Here is a 17,069-nt window from a genome sequence, read left to right as displayed (position 1 = left end):
TAGAAGGTTCTAGGAATTTAACTTTCAGGAGCATATTCCTGGAAATGAGACTGAAATATTCTTGACTTTGAAGATTATTTTTTTCTTCCTTCTTTTTGGTAATCGTGCTTGTTAGGTGACAGTATATATCGCACCTCTGTCCCTGTCCCGGAGTCCTATTCCACCTGTGGTGGGAAATTAGAAAAACTCCTGACACTGTTATTGCCTCAGGGACAGGCAACCCTTCCTTCATAGAGTAAAAGGCCCTCGATATAAGTCAAATGACAACAGTAAAAGGAAGGAAGGATGGATGTAAGGAAGGAAGGAAGAAAAGAAAGAAGGAAGAAAGGGAGGGATGGGAAGGTCCCACCAACAAGCCTGTTTAGACACATCGTGGGAGAATCCACTGTGTGGTAATAAGTCTATACCCCAGGTCACTTTTGACTGTGACTTGGTGTAAGTCACTCATAAGTACTTGACTTGTCATCAGATGGTAATAGATTATAGGACTGGCAGGAGGATAAACTTTAAAAAAAAATAACGTATGAAGTGTCTGGTAAACCAATAATGTGATACATGGGCTGTAAGGTATCCATGAGTTAGTGGGGGGTACATGTTGGATTGGAGGAGCCCCCCCCCCCCCAAAAAAAAAAGATCTATTGATGAAAATGGTCGGGGTCATGTCAGGTCAACCTGTCACCCACTATCTTATTTTTCCTAAAAATAACTTTAAGATATTTACTTTGTAAAAGTATAGAGGAGTTTGAGGACTTAGAAATTATGAAAATTAGGTGTCAGTCTTAACTTCATTTTGGTTATCGTACCAAGATGAACCTCTGAGACACACTGGGCCGTGTCAGGAAGGGAGAGGTTGTCAAGCTTCTATCTGGAGCACCTGGGGAGGGAAGAGGGGGAATCAAAGAAGCTAGGTCTAAGTAACATGTCCTCCTTTGCCTGCACATTGACATTTTAAGTAGCAGTCAATAGAAAGAGAGACTTTGATTTGCAATTTTTTTAATGTAAAAAACTTTTAGGAGCACATTCCTGGCAATGAGACCCACAGTTATTTGCAAAGGTATCACACTTGTGAACCAGAGACGGTGTGTGCGTTTTGCTTTTGTCTTCGTTTTGTTTGCTTACACACCCTTTGTTCATACTACTTCATACTAGAAACCTGGTCTCTGGATTGGGCTCACTGCCTCCCTGGGGATCTTCAAACCAGAGAAATGAAAGCAGTGTTTTTAAAATGCTGCTGATACCTGACCTTATCACCATCTATCAACACATACCATCTGAGAGATGGATGAGACCCAAATCTCTAGTCAGGAATGGCACCTGTAGAGACGAAAGGGTAGGCTTGGAGTCAGGGTAGGGTTTTTAGCTGAGGTCCATTGGCGTTAATTTTGCCGGCAGGGCAGCATCCGGAGGGGCTGGGCCTGCCATAAATGATGAGCATGTTTGGGAGCAAAGCCCAAAGGGAGGATCTGGTCCCCTTGGAGGAAAGCTTCAGTGATCTGGGAAGGAAGGGGAGCAGAGAAGGGAGACAGCTGGTGGTTAATGTGAAGGTGTGACGTGCTCTCCTCCCCACAGATGGTCTCCCTTCCCATAAGGAAGGAATGCGAAAGTCACATGGAGAACAGCAACTTATTTCTTCCACAGAATCAGTGAGGAGGGAATTCTGTAATTAAGTTCTGTGTTTTAAAAGTGGAAGCCGGTCACCTGAGGGGTGGTATACATTTAGAGCCTTATTTATAATACAGAAAAGCACAGTATGGAAGGGATGTTAGGATTCCACCAAACTAAGATTTACAGTATGTAGTACATAAATAATCATTACTTTTACTGTTAACTATTTCCACAGTGTATTTATGTGTATATATTAATCTTGATTTGCTTGTACGAAGCTCTTCCTCTAGTCTAGACTCTAAGCTCCTTGGGGTAGCTACTTCATTTTTTTCTGGATTCCCAGTACCTGCCTACCACAGCCCTGGGCCAGTCAACACTTAATCACTGTTTGATGAGTGAACTAGCCCTATCATCTCAGTATGAGAGTCTAGAGACTTGCAGACTTACGGCATACGTTTCTGGCAGAACTATAGTCTGAATTCAAAGACTTTGAGTTTCTGGTTCATTGTATAACGAGTGTTTTCTTACTTATTCATTATCTTATTTAACTGTGCTCTAGAAATAGATAGGATGACCTCACTAATAGAATAATCATTAAGTTAATAATTACAGATCCATTTTTGAGAATCATTTTCTTCTCTCTCTTTTAAAGGAATCCTTTGCTGAACACCTGGGCTATTCAAATGGGGTCATCAATGGGTAAATCTTAATTTTTTTTTCTTCCAAAACATAGTTTGTTGGTCCTCCCTAACTTTTCTCTCTGAAGTGTTTCCTATCACACAAATACATAACTGGCAGCCCCCTCAGCCCTCCTCTCTCCTCAGCAGAGGGTACAGAAGTTGTTAACCAAAATGATATCAGCATTCCCTTTTACTTTACTGGCATACATTACTACATGCCTTGAGCAAGTGGCTATTCAAAGGACATAGATCTCCTTTAATAGACTTAACAGTGTCCTAGTGTTCTAAAAACGTTGTCAGAGCTTCCAAGGGTTCTTATAACCAAGAGTGTAGCTTGAGCTCAAAGCGAGTTTACCATAGGAAGTCTAAAGTTGATATTCAACATTAACGTGTATGAGAGGAAAATGTCTCATCTGCTATGCGTATATACAGCTTGACAGTAATTTGTTAGCCTATGGTCTGTATAAGAAATAATTTTTCATTAGCAGTGGACATTGAAGAGGTGCATGCCTGCAACACAACAAAACCGAAGGTTGCATTAATAGAAAGTCTGTTTTGCTTGTGCGGCACCAGGGAAATTTTTATTATTAGGATAAAGGGGTCAATTCTTGGATCCCAAGGGCAGACTGTGTTGCTCTCCTTTGTCTCTCCTTTTCTCCTTTTCTCTCAGTCCTTTGTTCACTCCGGGTGCCATCAGGTTGGCCAGGGTTTTGCATATTGAAAACATGGCCTCAGGGGGTGTTTGGAGGACAGTCTCACAGTAGGCGATGGATGTTGGGAAGACTTACACTTGAAAATGTCTGTTCTGTGTGTCATAAAATCAACTACCAATGATACGTTTCAGTATCATAGACTAGACTGCACATGCACTGGGGAGTTTTCCCAACAACATCACCCATACAACTAAGTTTTAATAATATGACACATCGCTGTTGATAAAGAGGAGAGCGGTTTCTTGTGGAGGAGAAGAACTCTACTTTAACTCACTAACATTCTTCTCTATCTGACAGCACTCTATCATCGTGTTTTTTAATGTGAATTTCTGTGTAAGCCAGGATTGTGTCCCTTCCCCAATCCATTCTTCACTGTATACATGGTGATCTTTTAAAAAGATGTCATATCTCGTCACCCCCCTGTTTAAAACCCATCATTGGCTTTCTGTTGCACTTAAAACTAAAACTAATAGAGCCCTACAGGATCGGTCCCCCCTCCCACGCTCTTCGTCTCTGCTCTCATGTCCCAGCATCCCTCTCTGCCCCCCAACTTAAGCCACACACACCATTTTTTCAATTCTTTAGACTCACCAGGCTCTTTTACTCCTCAGGGCCTTTGCATATACTCTTTCCGCTTCCTGGAATCTCCTCCTCTCCAATCCTAAGCCCACCTTTTTCACCTGGCTGCCTTTTGCTTATTTCAGGTTTTAGCTAAACTGTTAGCTCTTTAGCGGGTCACCTTGGTGCTCTACACTAGTGGCTGCCAAATTGTTTTCTGCAAAGGGCCAAATCTCAAATGTTTGCGCCTTTGCTGGCCAAAAAGTCTCTGTTGCACCTGCTCAACTTTGCCATGGTAGCTTGAAAGCAGTCCATAGGCAAACAGAAATGAGTGAGCCTGGCTGTGTGCCAATAAAACTTTATTTACAAAAACAGACAGCAGTCCAGGGGCTGATGTTTGGCCAAGCACTGCTCTAATGTAAAGAAGATGTCACATGTTGTTATGAGCGCTCATAGCAACTTGCTATTTTTCTTTTTAGGACTTATCACAAGTTGTTAATTACCCATTTGGAAGGCAGGGATTCTATTTTGCTTATACACATGCCCAGCAGTGTGCTTGGCACGTAGTAGGTGCTCAGTAAGTATTTCAATGAATCTTAAGTGCCCTAAATTAGTAATTTTATGTACTTAATAAGTTAGGGATTTAAGGAAATGACAACGTATACATATATGCCTGTGTAGGAAAGACAGAGAGAGGGAGGGAGAGTTGAGAGAGTCCAAGTATTAGGTTTCCTTTTCTTTCTAGAAACTGTCATCATACCTAGAGTATATAATATACTTTTTATGGGTTTTCTAGAAATATAGTTTATTTTTTCCATGCAATAGTCTCAGTTGCTTCGGAGTGGGTACTCATTCACTCATTCATCCATCCATTCATTCATTCTGTAGTTATTTATTGAATGTGTACTAGGCACGAGGCACTATATGAAAAGCAAAGCGCTACTGGCTCCTTCAAGAAGACAGCAGTAATACTGTCTTCTTGTTTTGCATTTCTGGGTTCAGGGCTGAGCTGTATCGGGCCTCAGGAAAGTTTGAGCTACTTGATCGTATTCTGCCAAAATTGAGAGCGACTAATCACCGCGTGCTGCTTTTCTGCCAGATGACGTCTCTCATGACCATCATGGAGGATTACTTTGCTTTTCGGAACTTCCTTTACCTGCGCCTTGATGGTAAGTGTGTAAGGAATTAGGCTCTGAAGCCACACAGCCCAGAGTGCAGGGATCATGGGCGCTCAGATCGAATTCCAGTCTCCCCCAAAAGGAGCAGTAAAATTCTTGAAGATTTAACTAGCAGGGTGGGGGGCAGCTTCTCTAGAGAGCAATCTTTATATCCTCCAGCTTAAAGTAAGCTGAAATCATTTGTGCTGCTGTTTATCCCACGTACAAACCAATACAAATGGACTTAGGATCACTGATAAGTACCACAATTAAAATAAGCCAAACTAAACTAAAATTGAAAAACTCTCCTTGCCCTTAGGCTTGTCTGTTACCTGTGCACCATATAGAATATTTTGATAAGCCTTTAGCTTTCTCTGTGAAGGCATATTTTAAGCGGATAAAGGCTATGACTCCTTTCTTCAGTGACAGTGTTGTAGTTCATTTAAGATGATATCTATCGTTAAAGCTTCTCTCTTTTTCGAAATAGAACATATCTACATGCCACGTTAAGAGATAGGGCTTCCCTGTTTCCTGGATTTTGCCAACTGTGTAGAGTATTGGCCTGATTTTAAGAGTGAAATTTAAATACCATGTCCTTAAAAAATTAGTCAGAAAATACGAATGGAAGAAAGTAGGAATTTAGGGATACTCCCTAAGTTGCTATATGATTGGGGTGGCAGCTCTAGCATTTCAGAGATTAAAGGTATCAAGATTTTCATACCATGGCAGGGGTAACATTTTCAAAGAGTAGTAAGTGGGGATAGGAGCTGATGTATAGCCCGGCTGGTGTTGAATTCCTGCATGGTGTTACGAGCACCAACTTTTATCCAATGCAATATTCAAGTTATCGTCAAATGGGAAATTTAAAGTTTATGTTTCATTAAAAGGTGTTGTTTTATTTTCAATCCAACATTTTCTCCCCCTTTTGCTGTGAATTAGATATGACTGGATATTTACCAACCTCGGACCTGCCGTATGTTCTCTTACTTGAGTTTTTAAGTGAATTCTCTATATGGTGTAACTCTTAGGGCCTTATTAACTTTTAAATTAATTATACCTCTGACAGACTTGATTTTTTTAAAATCTTTTTGCCTGTCCTCCTTAAAGTCACTGAAAACAGAGGAATGGTTAAGTCAATGTTAATTCTGAATTCATGACACAGTTACGTCAACCACAGTCTGTCTTTTGGCAAATCTGCCTTGTGTCTCATCTTCTGACCTGATGCATTGGTTCCTCCCTCTCTGTGAGGGGTAAGTTCAGCCTTCCGTCAGCATTCTTCCTTTGAAAGGCAAGCCCTCCTTCACTGCTGCTTGAGTGAGGGGGGCGGCGGCCAGCTCTATTTTCCCTGGATGTACAGCCCCCCACAGGTGTCCTGTAGAACTGTTGTTTACTATTCTGTGGCATTTCGTTTGGAATCTCAGCTCTCTTGGGACTGTGACCTTGGAATGTTCGAGTCTGGGAAACTGGCAAGAAGTGATTTCCTTGAAACAAATCTCTCTAATGTGTTCTTACCAGCTTGAGAGAGTGTCTTTATTTTTATTTAATTTTTAAAAATGTTTTGGCTGCGTTGGGTCTCCGTTGCGGTGCGCGGGCTTTGTCTAGTTGCGGCGACCGGGGGCTACTCTTCGTTGCGGTGCACAGGCTTCTGATTGCAGTGGCTTCTCTTGTTGCCAATCTCGGACTCTAGGCGCCCGGGCTTCAGTAGTTGTGGCTCGTGGGCTCTAGCTCGCAGGCTCAGTAGTTGTGGTGCACGGGCTTAGTTGCTCCACGGCATGTGGGATCTTCCCGGAGCAGGGCTCAACCCCGTGTCCCCTGCATTGGCAGGCAGATTCTTAACCACTGCGCCACCAGGGAAGTCCCGAGAGAGTATCTTTAATATTCTGTTGGTTGCTGTCCTTATTGTGATAATCATAATAGTCATAAAAGCTAATGTTTATGGAAGACCTACTACATGTGGGATGCCAGGCTAAGCACTTCATGAGCATTATTCATTTAATTTTCTCAACAAACAAGCTTCTGTTATCCCCTTCTTACCAGGTACGAATATGATCCCATTTAAGAGATGTGAAAACAGAGGTTTAGAGAGATGAGTTAACTTGTCATAGGTTACACATGAAGCAAATGGTGACATCATGTTCTAACTTAGATGTCTCTGATTCGAAATTAGTTTAGAATCAGTTTTAGCAAATCCAGCAAGATTTATTCCATCTCTGAAAATGCAGCTTACTTTCCTAGAGACATTTGAAGACTGATTTTGAACTGAATTCAAAAATTGTAAGTTGGTTGATTGAAAATGACCAGGCCATTTCAAGAGAATGTGCTGCTCACTGATCCTACCATCAAAGGCCTTACCGTTAGGTTGGAGGAGGCAAGTAAACAAGTTCCAATAAGTGTTACAGACGCCATCGAGAAGGCTGCATGGGCTTCTACCTGGAAGAAACAGCAGCCATTTGTTCTGGGGTTAGAGAGAATTGATGGCAAACAGTCGACATACACATGGATAAATTGGTACACACACTGCCAGCTGTACCACCCTCTTAACCCAGTTGTTAAAATGACTTCAGATTTTCATTGCTGAATTTGATGTCCCAGATTTTTGACCTCAGGGGAAAAAAAAATTTGATGACAGTTAAGTAGATTTTTTTCTGCAGAGATTATGGTTGCATGAATAGATTTAACTACGATTCCATTATAGTCTTTGTTTTCACCAGAAATGATTTTTGAGTGAGAGCAAGTGATGAAGTTACATCCCAGAAGACAACATTTTCCAAAAGCAGCTGAAACTAAGTTAAAGTGACTAATCATGAAAGCCAGGCAGTGTGTTCCTTCTGGCAAAATCTGCAGTTTTCATCACAGTTGCCCTTATTATTAATTGTATGCTTGGTTATGTTCTACATTAAAGCCTATAAGAACATGGACTTGATACACTTTAAATCCTGTGCCCACCTACAAACAGCATTTCTTTGGCTGGGGCTAAACCCTGACACGGTAGTTTGACTCTCCTTGAACAATGTCCCAAAGATTGCTGATGAACAGCAGAGATCTTGGCTTGGAGAACCTTTGACTAATGGAAATGGTAACCCAGCAAATTCTGAACCTTGTAATAAGAAATGCCATAGCTTTGCATGAAAAGTGACTCAATCGTATTTTTTCCTGGCTTTATAATGTGTCAAGTTCCAAGCTACATATATGATTTAAATACACACCAGATAATATGGTCCGTCTGTTTGCTTGAAGTGTCTAGCATAGGGCCTAAAAACTCTTTTGACCAGATAATTTTGATATCCCTTTTGTTTTTCAGTGCTTTATTTTTCATTTAGTGTTATTTCATCCCAAGTAGGCGTATCCACTAATTCGTTTTATTTATATCTTAATGCATGTAATTGTTAACTGATTATTTTTCAGTTCAGTGGCTCAAAAGTGAACTTCTACCCTCTTAGTATATAGATGCACAGTTTTTGTACCCTGATGTCAGAAAATAGACACAGTTGGTCCCTCGTCCCTCAGTATCCAAGGTGGGGGCTTGGTTCCAGGAACCCCACAAATACCAGAATCTGCAGCTGCTCAAGCCCCTGATATAAAACAGTGTAGTGGGACTTCCCCGGCAGTCCCATAGTTAAGGCTCTGCCTTCCAATGCAGGGGGCGCAGGTTGGATCCCTGGTCGGGGAACTAAGATTCCACATGCCGTGCAGTATGGCCAAAAATTAAAAAAACAAACAAACAAGCCAAAAAACCAGTGTAGTATTTGCATGTAATCAATCTATGCGCATCCTCCCATATACTTTAAATCATGTCTAGATTACTTATGATACCTAATGCAATGTAAAGGCTATGTAAATAGTTGCTGGTGCTTGGCAAATTCAAATTATGCTTTTCCGGAACTTTCTGGAATTCTTAATTTGGAATTTGGAGTACTTTTGATCCACTGTTGATTGAATCCCTGGATGATGCACAGCCCATAGGTACAAAGGGACGACTATACCATTATCTCTGGGAACTCCGTCTTTCCCCATTTTGGAAGTGTTTGCTTTTTTTTTTTTTTTTGGTTTCTTTGGCTTTTCCTTCACTTTAAGGCAGAGGGTAAATATGTGAACCAGTAATCTATGTGAGTAATTTTTTAAAAAAATCATTGCACCTGGGCAAATGATGTAGCAAAATGGGTTCGTGATAGACCAGCACGTGTCTTCCATTAGCATTGTGAGCAGATAGTTTATCGTGATCTCAGAAAGCCAATTCTGAAAATAAGAGAAAAAAGGGCACCACGTGTTTGAAACCTCCTTTAACAAAACACATTTCATGTTCCTCTCCGCAAATCTAAATTCTTACAATTCATCATTGCAGTATTTGACCAGGTTGCAAAACTTGAAATCTGATTTGGAAAGTAGAATGAGCTCTAAAGAACATTGCTTCATTGAATGGGGACTCCCAAAGCCCCTTGTTTCTAATCCCCGTTTGCTGTATTCAGGAATGTTCTTTTTCCCTCCTCAGGAGGGTACTTACTGTTTTTATTAATATGAAAAACAGATCTCCCCATGTTTGGGAACTTGAACCTCCACAGTAACTCGATTCCATTAGCTGGAGTCACTTAGATGTTTTAATGCTCTGAAATAAATTTTCAGTATATTTTCATCGTTAAAAAAAAAACACCATGTAGAAATAATATTTGTACAACAGGTGGTTAGGGACTATCATGTAACATACATATATATGTCCCAACAGCCTAAGACCTTTTTCAGAACTCTGCAGCTACACTTTTCTGGTGAAATATATTCAGATGGAATATGGTAGGTTTTTTTCCTTTCCACAATGCAGTTCATGAAATGGCCAGGTAAATACATTACAAATACATTGTATGTGATTGAGGGGCTGATTTGGGATGCAAGTCTGGGTACCTTGGTGCCCTAAAAGTGAGTACTATTCTCTGGGGTTTCATACTCTCTGCTTATTCACTGTTTCGGAGTCTCATCAGATACCATGGGGCGAGCCATCGCCAGGTGTATTACATGCTGCTTTGTATGGTTATAGTTTATAACTCAGTGGAGCAGAATGTCAACATGAGAAACCAACTGAGAGATTCCTTTTTTTTTTTTTTTTTTGAGTTATTTTGGCTTCAAGTCTTGCTAACAAGGATAAAAATATTCCATTCACATTTTATGTTTTTACCAGCCGGATCATGCTCAGTAGCCATCTGAATGGTAAAATACAGTAGAAATAGATTTACTTTTGTTTCCATTCTCTTGGGCATGAACAAGTCCTCACTCTAAAGCCTATTGGCAAAGTAGCTTTAAGCCATTATAATCAATCTTTTAGGCACATGTGTGTGTGTGTTAAATTATTTGGTGTTTTCAAGCATAAAAATAAATTCAGAGGGGGCTTCCCTGGTGGCGCGGTGGTTGAGGGTCCGCCTGCCTATGCAGGGGATGTGGGTTCGTGCCCCGGTCCGGGAGGATCCCACATGCTGTGGAGCGGCTGGGCCCGTGAGCCATGGCCGCTGAGCCTGCGCGTCCGGAGCCTGTGCTCCGCAGCGGGAGAGGCCACAACAGTGAGAGGCCCGCGTACCGCAAAAAAAAAAAAAAAAAATTCAGGAAATGTTTCCACCAAGTTTTAGGTTGACATAAGAATGTTATAGGATATGTCAGTTTCACAGATGCCCAGTCAGAATGTTTAAACTCTTTTCAACATTTTGGAACAATGAGTAGTAGACAGAGTATTCCTTCTTATTTAGAGAAAAGTCTCTCAACTATCTCTCTAATTTTTTTTTTTAATTGCAAGATGTTCAAAGTTCCTTTCAAAAGTGCAAAAACCTTAGGGGATTTCCTCACCAATACTAAGAGGAGTCTGAGTCTGTTTCTCAAGGAAGTAGGCCTTTTTGTCTAACTCTGTGACATTTTCAGACAGGAGTTAATTGTCAAATTTATTTTTCTTATCCCCTCAGGCACCACCAAGTCTGAAGATCGTGCTGCTTTGCTGAAGAAATTCAATGAACCTGGGTCCCAGTATTTCATTTTCTTGCTGAGCACGAGAGCTGGAGGCCTGGGCTTAAATCTCCAGGCAGCTGATACCGTGGTCATCTTTGACAGCGACTGGAATCCTCATCAGGTGTGCATGTCTCTGACTTGGGTGCCCAGGCCTTCCTTCTGGAGAGGAACTGAAAGACTAGCAGTTCCCTCCCTCATATACATTTATGGGGCAGAGCACATTTCTAAACGAGTGGACCATTTCCTCAAAGAGAAAATAACCCAGCACATTATTATGGCTGTTTTCTTATCTCCCTTGGAACATAGATACTGAGATCTCTTGCACACGCCTTTGGTGTACCTTTGAAGAGTTCAAGTTTGGGGGACAAAGACTCAAGTTTCTGCCTAGTTTTAAGCCATCCCCCCACCCCCCTACCCCATCTCCTGGGATTGCCGCTGAACAAAGCATATTTAGTTAAGGATAAATCAAAAATGTTCCAAGGGCTTCCCTGGTGGCGCGGTGGTTGAGAGTCCGCCTGCCGATGCAGGGGACGTGGGTTCGTGCCCCGGTCCGGGAAGATCCCACATGCCGCGGAGCGGCTGGGCCCGTGAGCCATGGCCGCTGAGCCTGCGCGTCCGGAGCCTGTGCTCCGCAACGGGAGAGGCCGCGACAGTGAGAGGCCCGCGTACCACAAAAAAAAAAAAAAAAAAATGTTACAAGATAAAAACAACATAAAACAGCTAACATTTATTGGATCCTCACTCTATGCCAGCCTCTTTTTTTTTTTTTTTTTTGCCAGCCTCTTTTTTTTTTTTTTTTTTTGCGGTACGCGGGCCTCTCACTGTCGCAGCCTCTCCCACTGCGGAGCACAGGCTCCGGACGCGCAGGCTCAGCGGCCATGGCTCACGGGCCCAGCCGCTCCGCGGCATGTGGGATCTTCCCGGACCGGGGCACGAACCCACGTCCCCTGCATCGGCAGGCGGACTCTCAACCACTGCGCCACCAGGGAAGCCCCTGTAATTATTCTTTATTATGTTGAATCAAAATTAACACACATGGATGAAATAGGGTTTATTTGACATAGGTTGACAGATTGAAGATACAGACCTTAAAGTTGCTAACTGGAGGTCGCTGCTAAAGTCAAAGATAGAACATATGAATGTAGGATTAGCACTAAAACCCCTCGGGATTATCAGGACTCTCATTCCCAAACTGTTATGAGAAACATGGGTTGGCACTTTATTTTATTCATTTTAACCCATGAAGCTGGAGCTGTGTTGTTATTACAGAATGGTCAACCACACAGTTACTTTGGAGGTCCTTTTCTCAGGCTGTGTTCTTGTCTTCAGCTATAATCACACCTAAATCAGTATGATGGGCTTTCAGACCACGGAGACCTCAGAATTGGTGAATAATCCATTCAGTGATTACAACGCTTCTTTCTTCGTCGTAATACCTCCCCCCCATTTTTGGCTTAGGGGCCCACAGGCGTACCTTGCGTAAACTTCTTCAGCCTAGAAATCGTCATTTTTGCTATTTTTCAAATAGATAGATCATCTTACATTAAAGTTTTTTTGTCTTGTTTTTTGGGTTTGCTTGTTTGTTTGTTTATTTTGGCTGTGTCGGGTCTTCGTTGCGGCCTGCGGGATCCTTTGTTGAGGCATGCGAGATCTTTCGTTGTGGCCCACGGGCTTCTTTCTAGTTGTGGCGTGCGGGTTTTCTCCCTCTAGTTGTGGTACGTGGGGTCCAGAGCACGCGGGCTCTGTAGTTTGCTGCACACAGGCTCTCTCGTTGAGGCGCACGAGCTCAGTAGTTGTGGTACGCAGGCTTAGTTGCCCCGCGGCACGTGGGATCTTATTTCCCCGATCAAGGATCAAACCCGCGTCCCCTGCATTGGAAGGCAGATTCTTTACCACTGGACCACCAGGGAAGTCCCTAGATAGATCATCTTAAACATACCAAAAAAACACCACTGCTGCCACCACCACCAAAAAAAAAGCAAAAAACTAATTGCTGTAAGCACCCAGGGGTTCAAGAACTTGTTGCCCTGTTGGTAGATGGTCCATGCCCTCTACTTCCTCACCTGGCATGTTCTGCCGCCACCTGTGCCTTAGTGTTTTGTAGGTTATCAGCATCTTCTAGGACAGGGGTCAGCAAACTGCAACCCAGGGCTGAGTCTGGCCCGCAACCTGAGTTTGGACCACCTGAAAGCAAAGCATGGTTCTCACATTTAAAAGTATAAAAATGTAAATTGCAAAAGAAAGAAAAACGATTACCAGCCTCTTGGTGAGAACAGTCGCTCAGTGTTTGCTCTTGGCCAAGATAGCCTGGACTGTTTACCACTGGGCCCATTCTGGAAGCAGTGTGTGACCCCTTTTCTAGGAAATAATCAGGAGGTTGATGACACAGAACTTGCCAGCGTGGCTGCTGCTCAGCCGTTCTGGGGAAGATGTGTGGAGAGAGATGACTGAGCTCAGGGCTCCAACAGAAAATGACGTTTAGGGTTTCCACGCCGCCCCCGCCCCCCACTTTGGATTTTAATGACCCACCTCACTTTCTCCTCTTTGGAAAATAATCTAATTTGGATGAGTCCCAGCTGTATTCATGGTTCAGCTCTCCCATATTTATAGTCACTTCTTCAAATATCTTCTGAGGAAAACCTTTTGCCCAATTAGTCATTTAATTGTAAAGGTCCCTGCAGCAAAGACAGGTATCCTGGGCAGACTTCGGCCTGTTGTCTCCTTGTGCTGTCTAGGTGACCAAGAAACTCATCTGGTCAAGACGATGGTCTTACAGCTGTAGCAGGGTATCAGCTCTGTGCAAAAGAGGGTGCCAGGGATGCAGGATGCAGGGGACAGACCTTTGCCCTAAAGATGTACACGGGTCTAATGGGGGACGCATGGAAACAGCTAATTAGCATTGGAGAGATCATCACCTGGACCAGAATGAACAAAAGTGATGTACCAAGAAGTTTTTATGGCATAGCCTTAAGATTAGGTAACTCTGCTTCATAGCTTTATGACGGTTTTTATTTAAAGATTTCATTAAAACCTTATTTTTTTATTATAAGAGTAATATACATTCAAAGCAGAAAAAAATTGCCAAACCACATGAAAGTAAAATGAAGAAAATTTAATAACACCTATAATCTTAATACCTGCAGATATAAACATTATTAGCTTCTTGGTATTTGTCCTTCCTGCCTTTTCTTGGTACAGATAAATGTATGCACATAAGATCATAATGTACATACTCATATATAACTTGTAGTTTTCAGTTATTATAGCTTTATGATGTATCATTAAGTTTTCTAAATGAGAGTATAATTGTTAATGTACTATGTTGTATATACATAGAGTAAAAAACTGTAATTTATTTAACCAATCTGTTATTGTTGAATGTTTATTTAATTCTGCTTTTTTAAAAAAACATTATAAATGATATATAATGCTGAGAGGTACATCCTTACTGTAAGTCTTTGTGCATATCCATGATTATTCCCGTAGGATACCTTCCCAAGAATTGAAATTTCTGAGTCAGGGGCCATACCCAGTTTCAACACTTTTGATACATAGTGCTAAATTTCTATGCCCCCAAAGTTGTCCAGTTTACTACTCCGCTAGCAATCTTTTCATTCCCCGAACTAAAGATTGAGCCTTTGATGGAATTAGATCCCAGGAAATTTGCTACATGGGTAATCATTGTATGAACAGTGTGTGTTTATGTGTATAATGTATGTGTGTATAATTCAGCGATGTCTTAAAGATCACCTTTAACGCCTTCCTTTAACCTTGCAACTTAGGGTTAGTTTTAGTTAATATCCAAGTCATAATTCTGACACCAAATTTATTTTTATTTATTTAATTTTTTTTTTTAGTTAGGGACAAATCTGATAGTGAACCTAGGGACAGATTAAACACACACACACACACACACACACACACACATCTTGAGACCTGGATTTCAAAACCTGAGGTGTATTTCAGTTGGCTAATTTGAACCCAGTCTCCCTCAACTAGGAATGACCTTGAATTTTTCTGAAGAAGGTAGCTTGTATATTTTGAAAGTGTAAGCAGAATCTTGCATTAGTGAAGGTGGGTTAAAGAACGCTTCCATAGTTCCCTCTTGGGTGGGTGACCTGTCTGCTAGGCTAATCCAGGCACAGTGGCCCTCAAACACGTGGTTTTCTCAAACAGGACCTGCAGGCACAAGACCGCGCTCACCGCATCGGCCAGCAGAACGAGGTCCGCGTGCTGAGACTCTGCACCGTGAACAGTGTGGAGGAAAAGATCCTCGCAGCCGCCAAGTACAAGCTGAACGTGGATCAGAAAGTGATCCAGGCAGGCATGTTTGATCAGAAGTCTTCAAGCCACGAGCGGAGGGCATTCCTGCAAGCCATACTGGAGCACGAAGAGGAAAATGAGGTATCCCAGAAAGCCCAGTCTGTGAAATCAGTGATCTTGTGTCTTGCAAGGCTTGGGAAGAACCTCTTTGTTCTTTAAAGAATTTCTTGGGCTGGGGTGAATTAAAATGAATGAATTAGCTGCTTTGTTACACCCCAAGCACAAAAAGCCTGTGAGACATCCAAACGAGTGTCTAAAAAGCAGTTGCTAGAGGGACCTGAAGGGTTGGCCATCCAATGCTTCCCTGGTTTCTGCCGGGAGGTGCAGCCTGCATGCTTGATTGTACTGTAAGTGCTGCCCTCTGTAGGCCAGATGCAGAACCGCAGAGAGGCCACTTGCAGGAACAAAATTGCTAGATGAGACAACACAAAGCTGGAAGGGTCACTCCTTGCCTTTTCTTTCTCCATCCTTCAGAGCCCTTTGTCTCTATTGCCTTTTTATCAGGGATCACAGCACTTCAGTGTGTTTGTAGGATAAGCCCTCACAGCTGTCTTTAGCTCTTTGAGTCATACTTTTACTGGAAAAGAGTGACCTTAACCACCACTCCAAATGCTCCTGTAAGAGCTGACCAACGGCTGAGAAAATTATTGGCTAAAAAAAAAAATCTCTTTTTACTTGCCAACATTGTTCAAAGAGTGCATTGATTATGTTTCTCTCAGGGGATCTTTGGGTAGCTGTATTTTTTTAGATTGCCAGTCTTAGTAATTCTATACTAAATTTTCATCCCCAGATGGATTTGAAATAGATTAAAAGACACAGTTCTTATGTAGTCTAGAAAACTGAACAAAATACCAGTGCCAGTCCTTACCATAAAATTGGCTTGGGATGGACAAATTTGGTTTGGTGTGCCCATGTTCGTAAGTGGAAGAATGGGTTTATCTTATCTATTCATGTGGAATACTATTTTCATTGCGTATGTTAGATATACAGTTGACCCTTAAACAACACAGTTTGAGCTGTGTGGGTCCACTTTCATGTGGATGCTTTTCTGTAGTAAGTACTACAGCACTACATGGGTCCAGAGTTGGTTGACTCCATGGGTGCAGAGGAACTGTGGAATTGGACAGCCGATTTACAATTTACATGTAAGATATACATAGATTAACCCCAGATGTTCAAGTGTCAACTGTAGTTTGATTTTGCCTTAAGTAGGATGTTTTTGAAATCTTCTATAAATTATAAACGAAATTCTTTCAAAAATCTCATGTAGTTTTTTTTTCTGAAATAAGTGGAAATGTGAAGTAGTTCTTGATATTTAAAGTCATCCTGAAATGAATCTTTTTGCAAATTGAAGAGCCCTTTTCTGTTATACCTCTTCACTTGTCAGTCTTATATGTTTGATTAGTTATCTATTAGATTTCACTAAAGTGATGAAAAATGCATATGCACATACATTCACGCATGTTTTTAAAATTTTGATCTCAAATAGTTTACCACGTCTGATTCTGGAAGTTGAATACTTGATACAGATTTGATTCTCAAAATTGAAATAGTTGATACACATTTAGAATCAGATTTTCAGGTGATTTTTTTTGTTGGTATTTACACACATGGAAATTTAACAAATGAAATACTAGGGTGAGTGATATATACTGTCACAAAGCAGGTGTGGGCAGAGCTGATACCCAGCCAGGAGTCTCCATGATGTTTTTGCTTTCTGTTTTGTGTAGGCCTTGTGAAGATGGTCCCCAGCCTGGTTTAGGTGGAGTGTAGGGTTGCCTGGAGCTTTCCAACCTTCCTAAGCCTCAGGGAGATGTTGATCCCTCCCAGTCCTGAGGGCCCCTGCAGGACATTTGGTCCGGACCAAAGGGTCCTCGATATTTGATCCTATCCAAAACCACTTGTCAGGGACCAAATATCCTCATGGATGTTTTGGATGGGACCAAATTTCAAGAACCTTTCGGCGTGAACCCAATGTCTTATGGACATTTTGGACAGGACAGAATGTCTGCTAACCTTGCGGGCCACCAGGTGGGGCCTGCAGTGCAATCCGG

The 17,069-nt window shown here is 41.9% G+C and overlaps 1 protein-coding gene across 8 annotated transcripts in view; it reads left to right on the top strand.

Moving 5' to 3' along the window:
- SMARCA2 (SWI/SNF related, matrix associated, actin dependent regulator of chromatin, subfamily a, member 2) overlaps positions 1-17,069 on the top strand; it is a 172,854-nt gene that overhangs the window by 83,611 nt on the left and 72,174 nt on the right. For all 8 annotated transcript variants that reach the window (XM_049710873.1, XM_049710867.1, XM_049710871.1 and 5 more), the window contains exons 22-25: positions 2,258-2,304; positions 4,559-4,725; positions 10,650-10,813; positions 14,869-15,096. In XM_049710873.1, coding sequence (XP_049566830.1) covers positions 2,258-2,304; positions 4,559-4,725; positions 10,650-10,813; positions 14,869-15,096 — 606 coding nt within the window. The remainder of the gene's footprint in view (positions 1-2,257; positions 2,305-4,558; positions 4,726-10,649; positions 10,814-14,868; positions 15,097-17,069) is intronic.

The sequence above is a fragment of the Orcinus orca genome, chromosome 6 (assembly GCF_937001465.1).
Source record: "Orcinus orca chromosome 6, mOrcOrc1.1, whole genome shotgun sequence".
Taxonomy (NCBI): domain Eukaryota; kingdom Metazoa; phylum Chordata; class Mammalia; order Artiodactyla; family Delphinidae; genus Orcinus; species Orcinus orca.
Note: the sequence above shows the minus strand (reverse complement) of the source record. Positions and strands in the feature narration are given on the sequence as shown.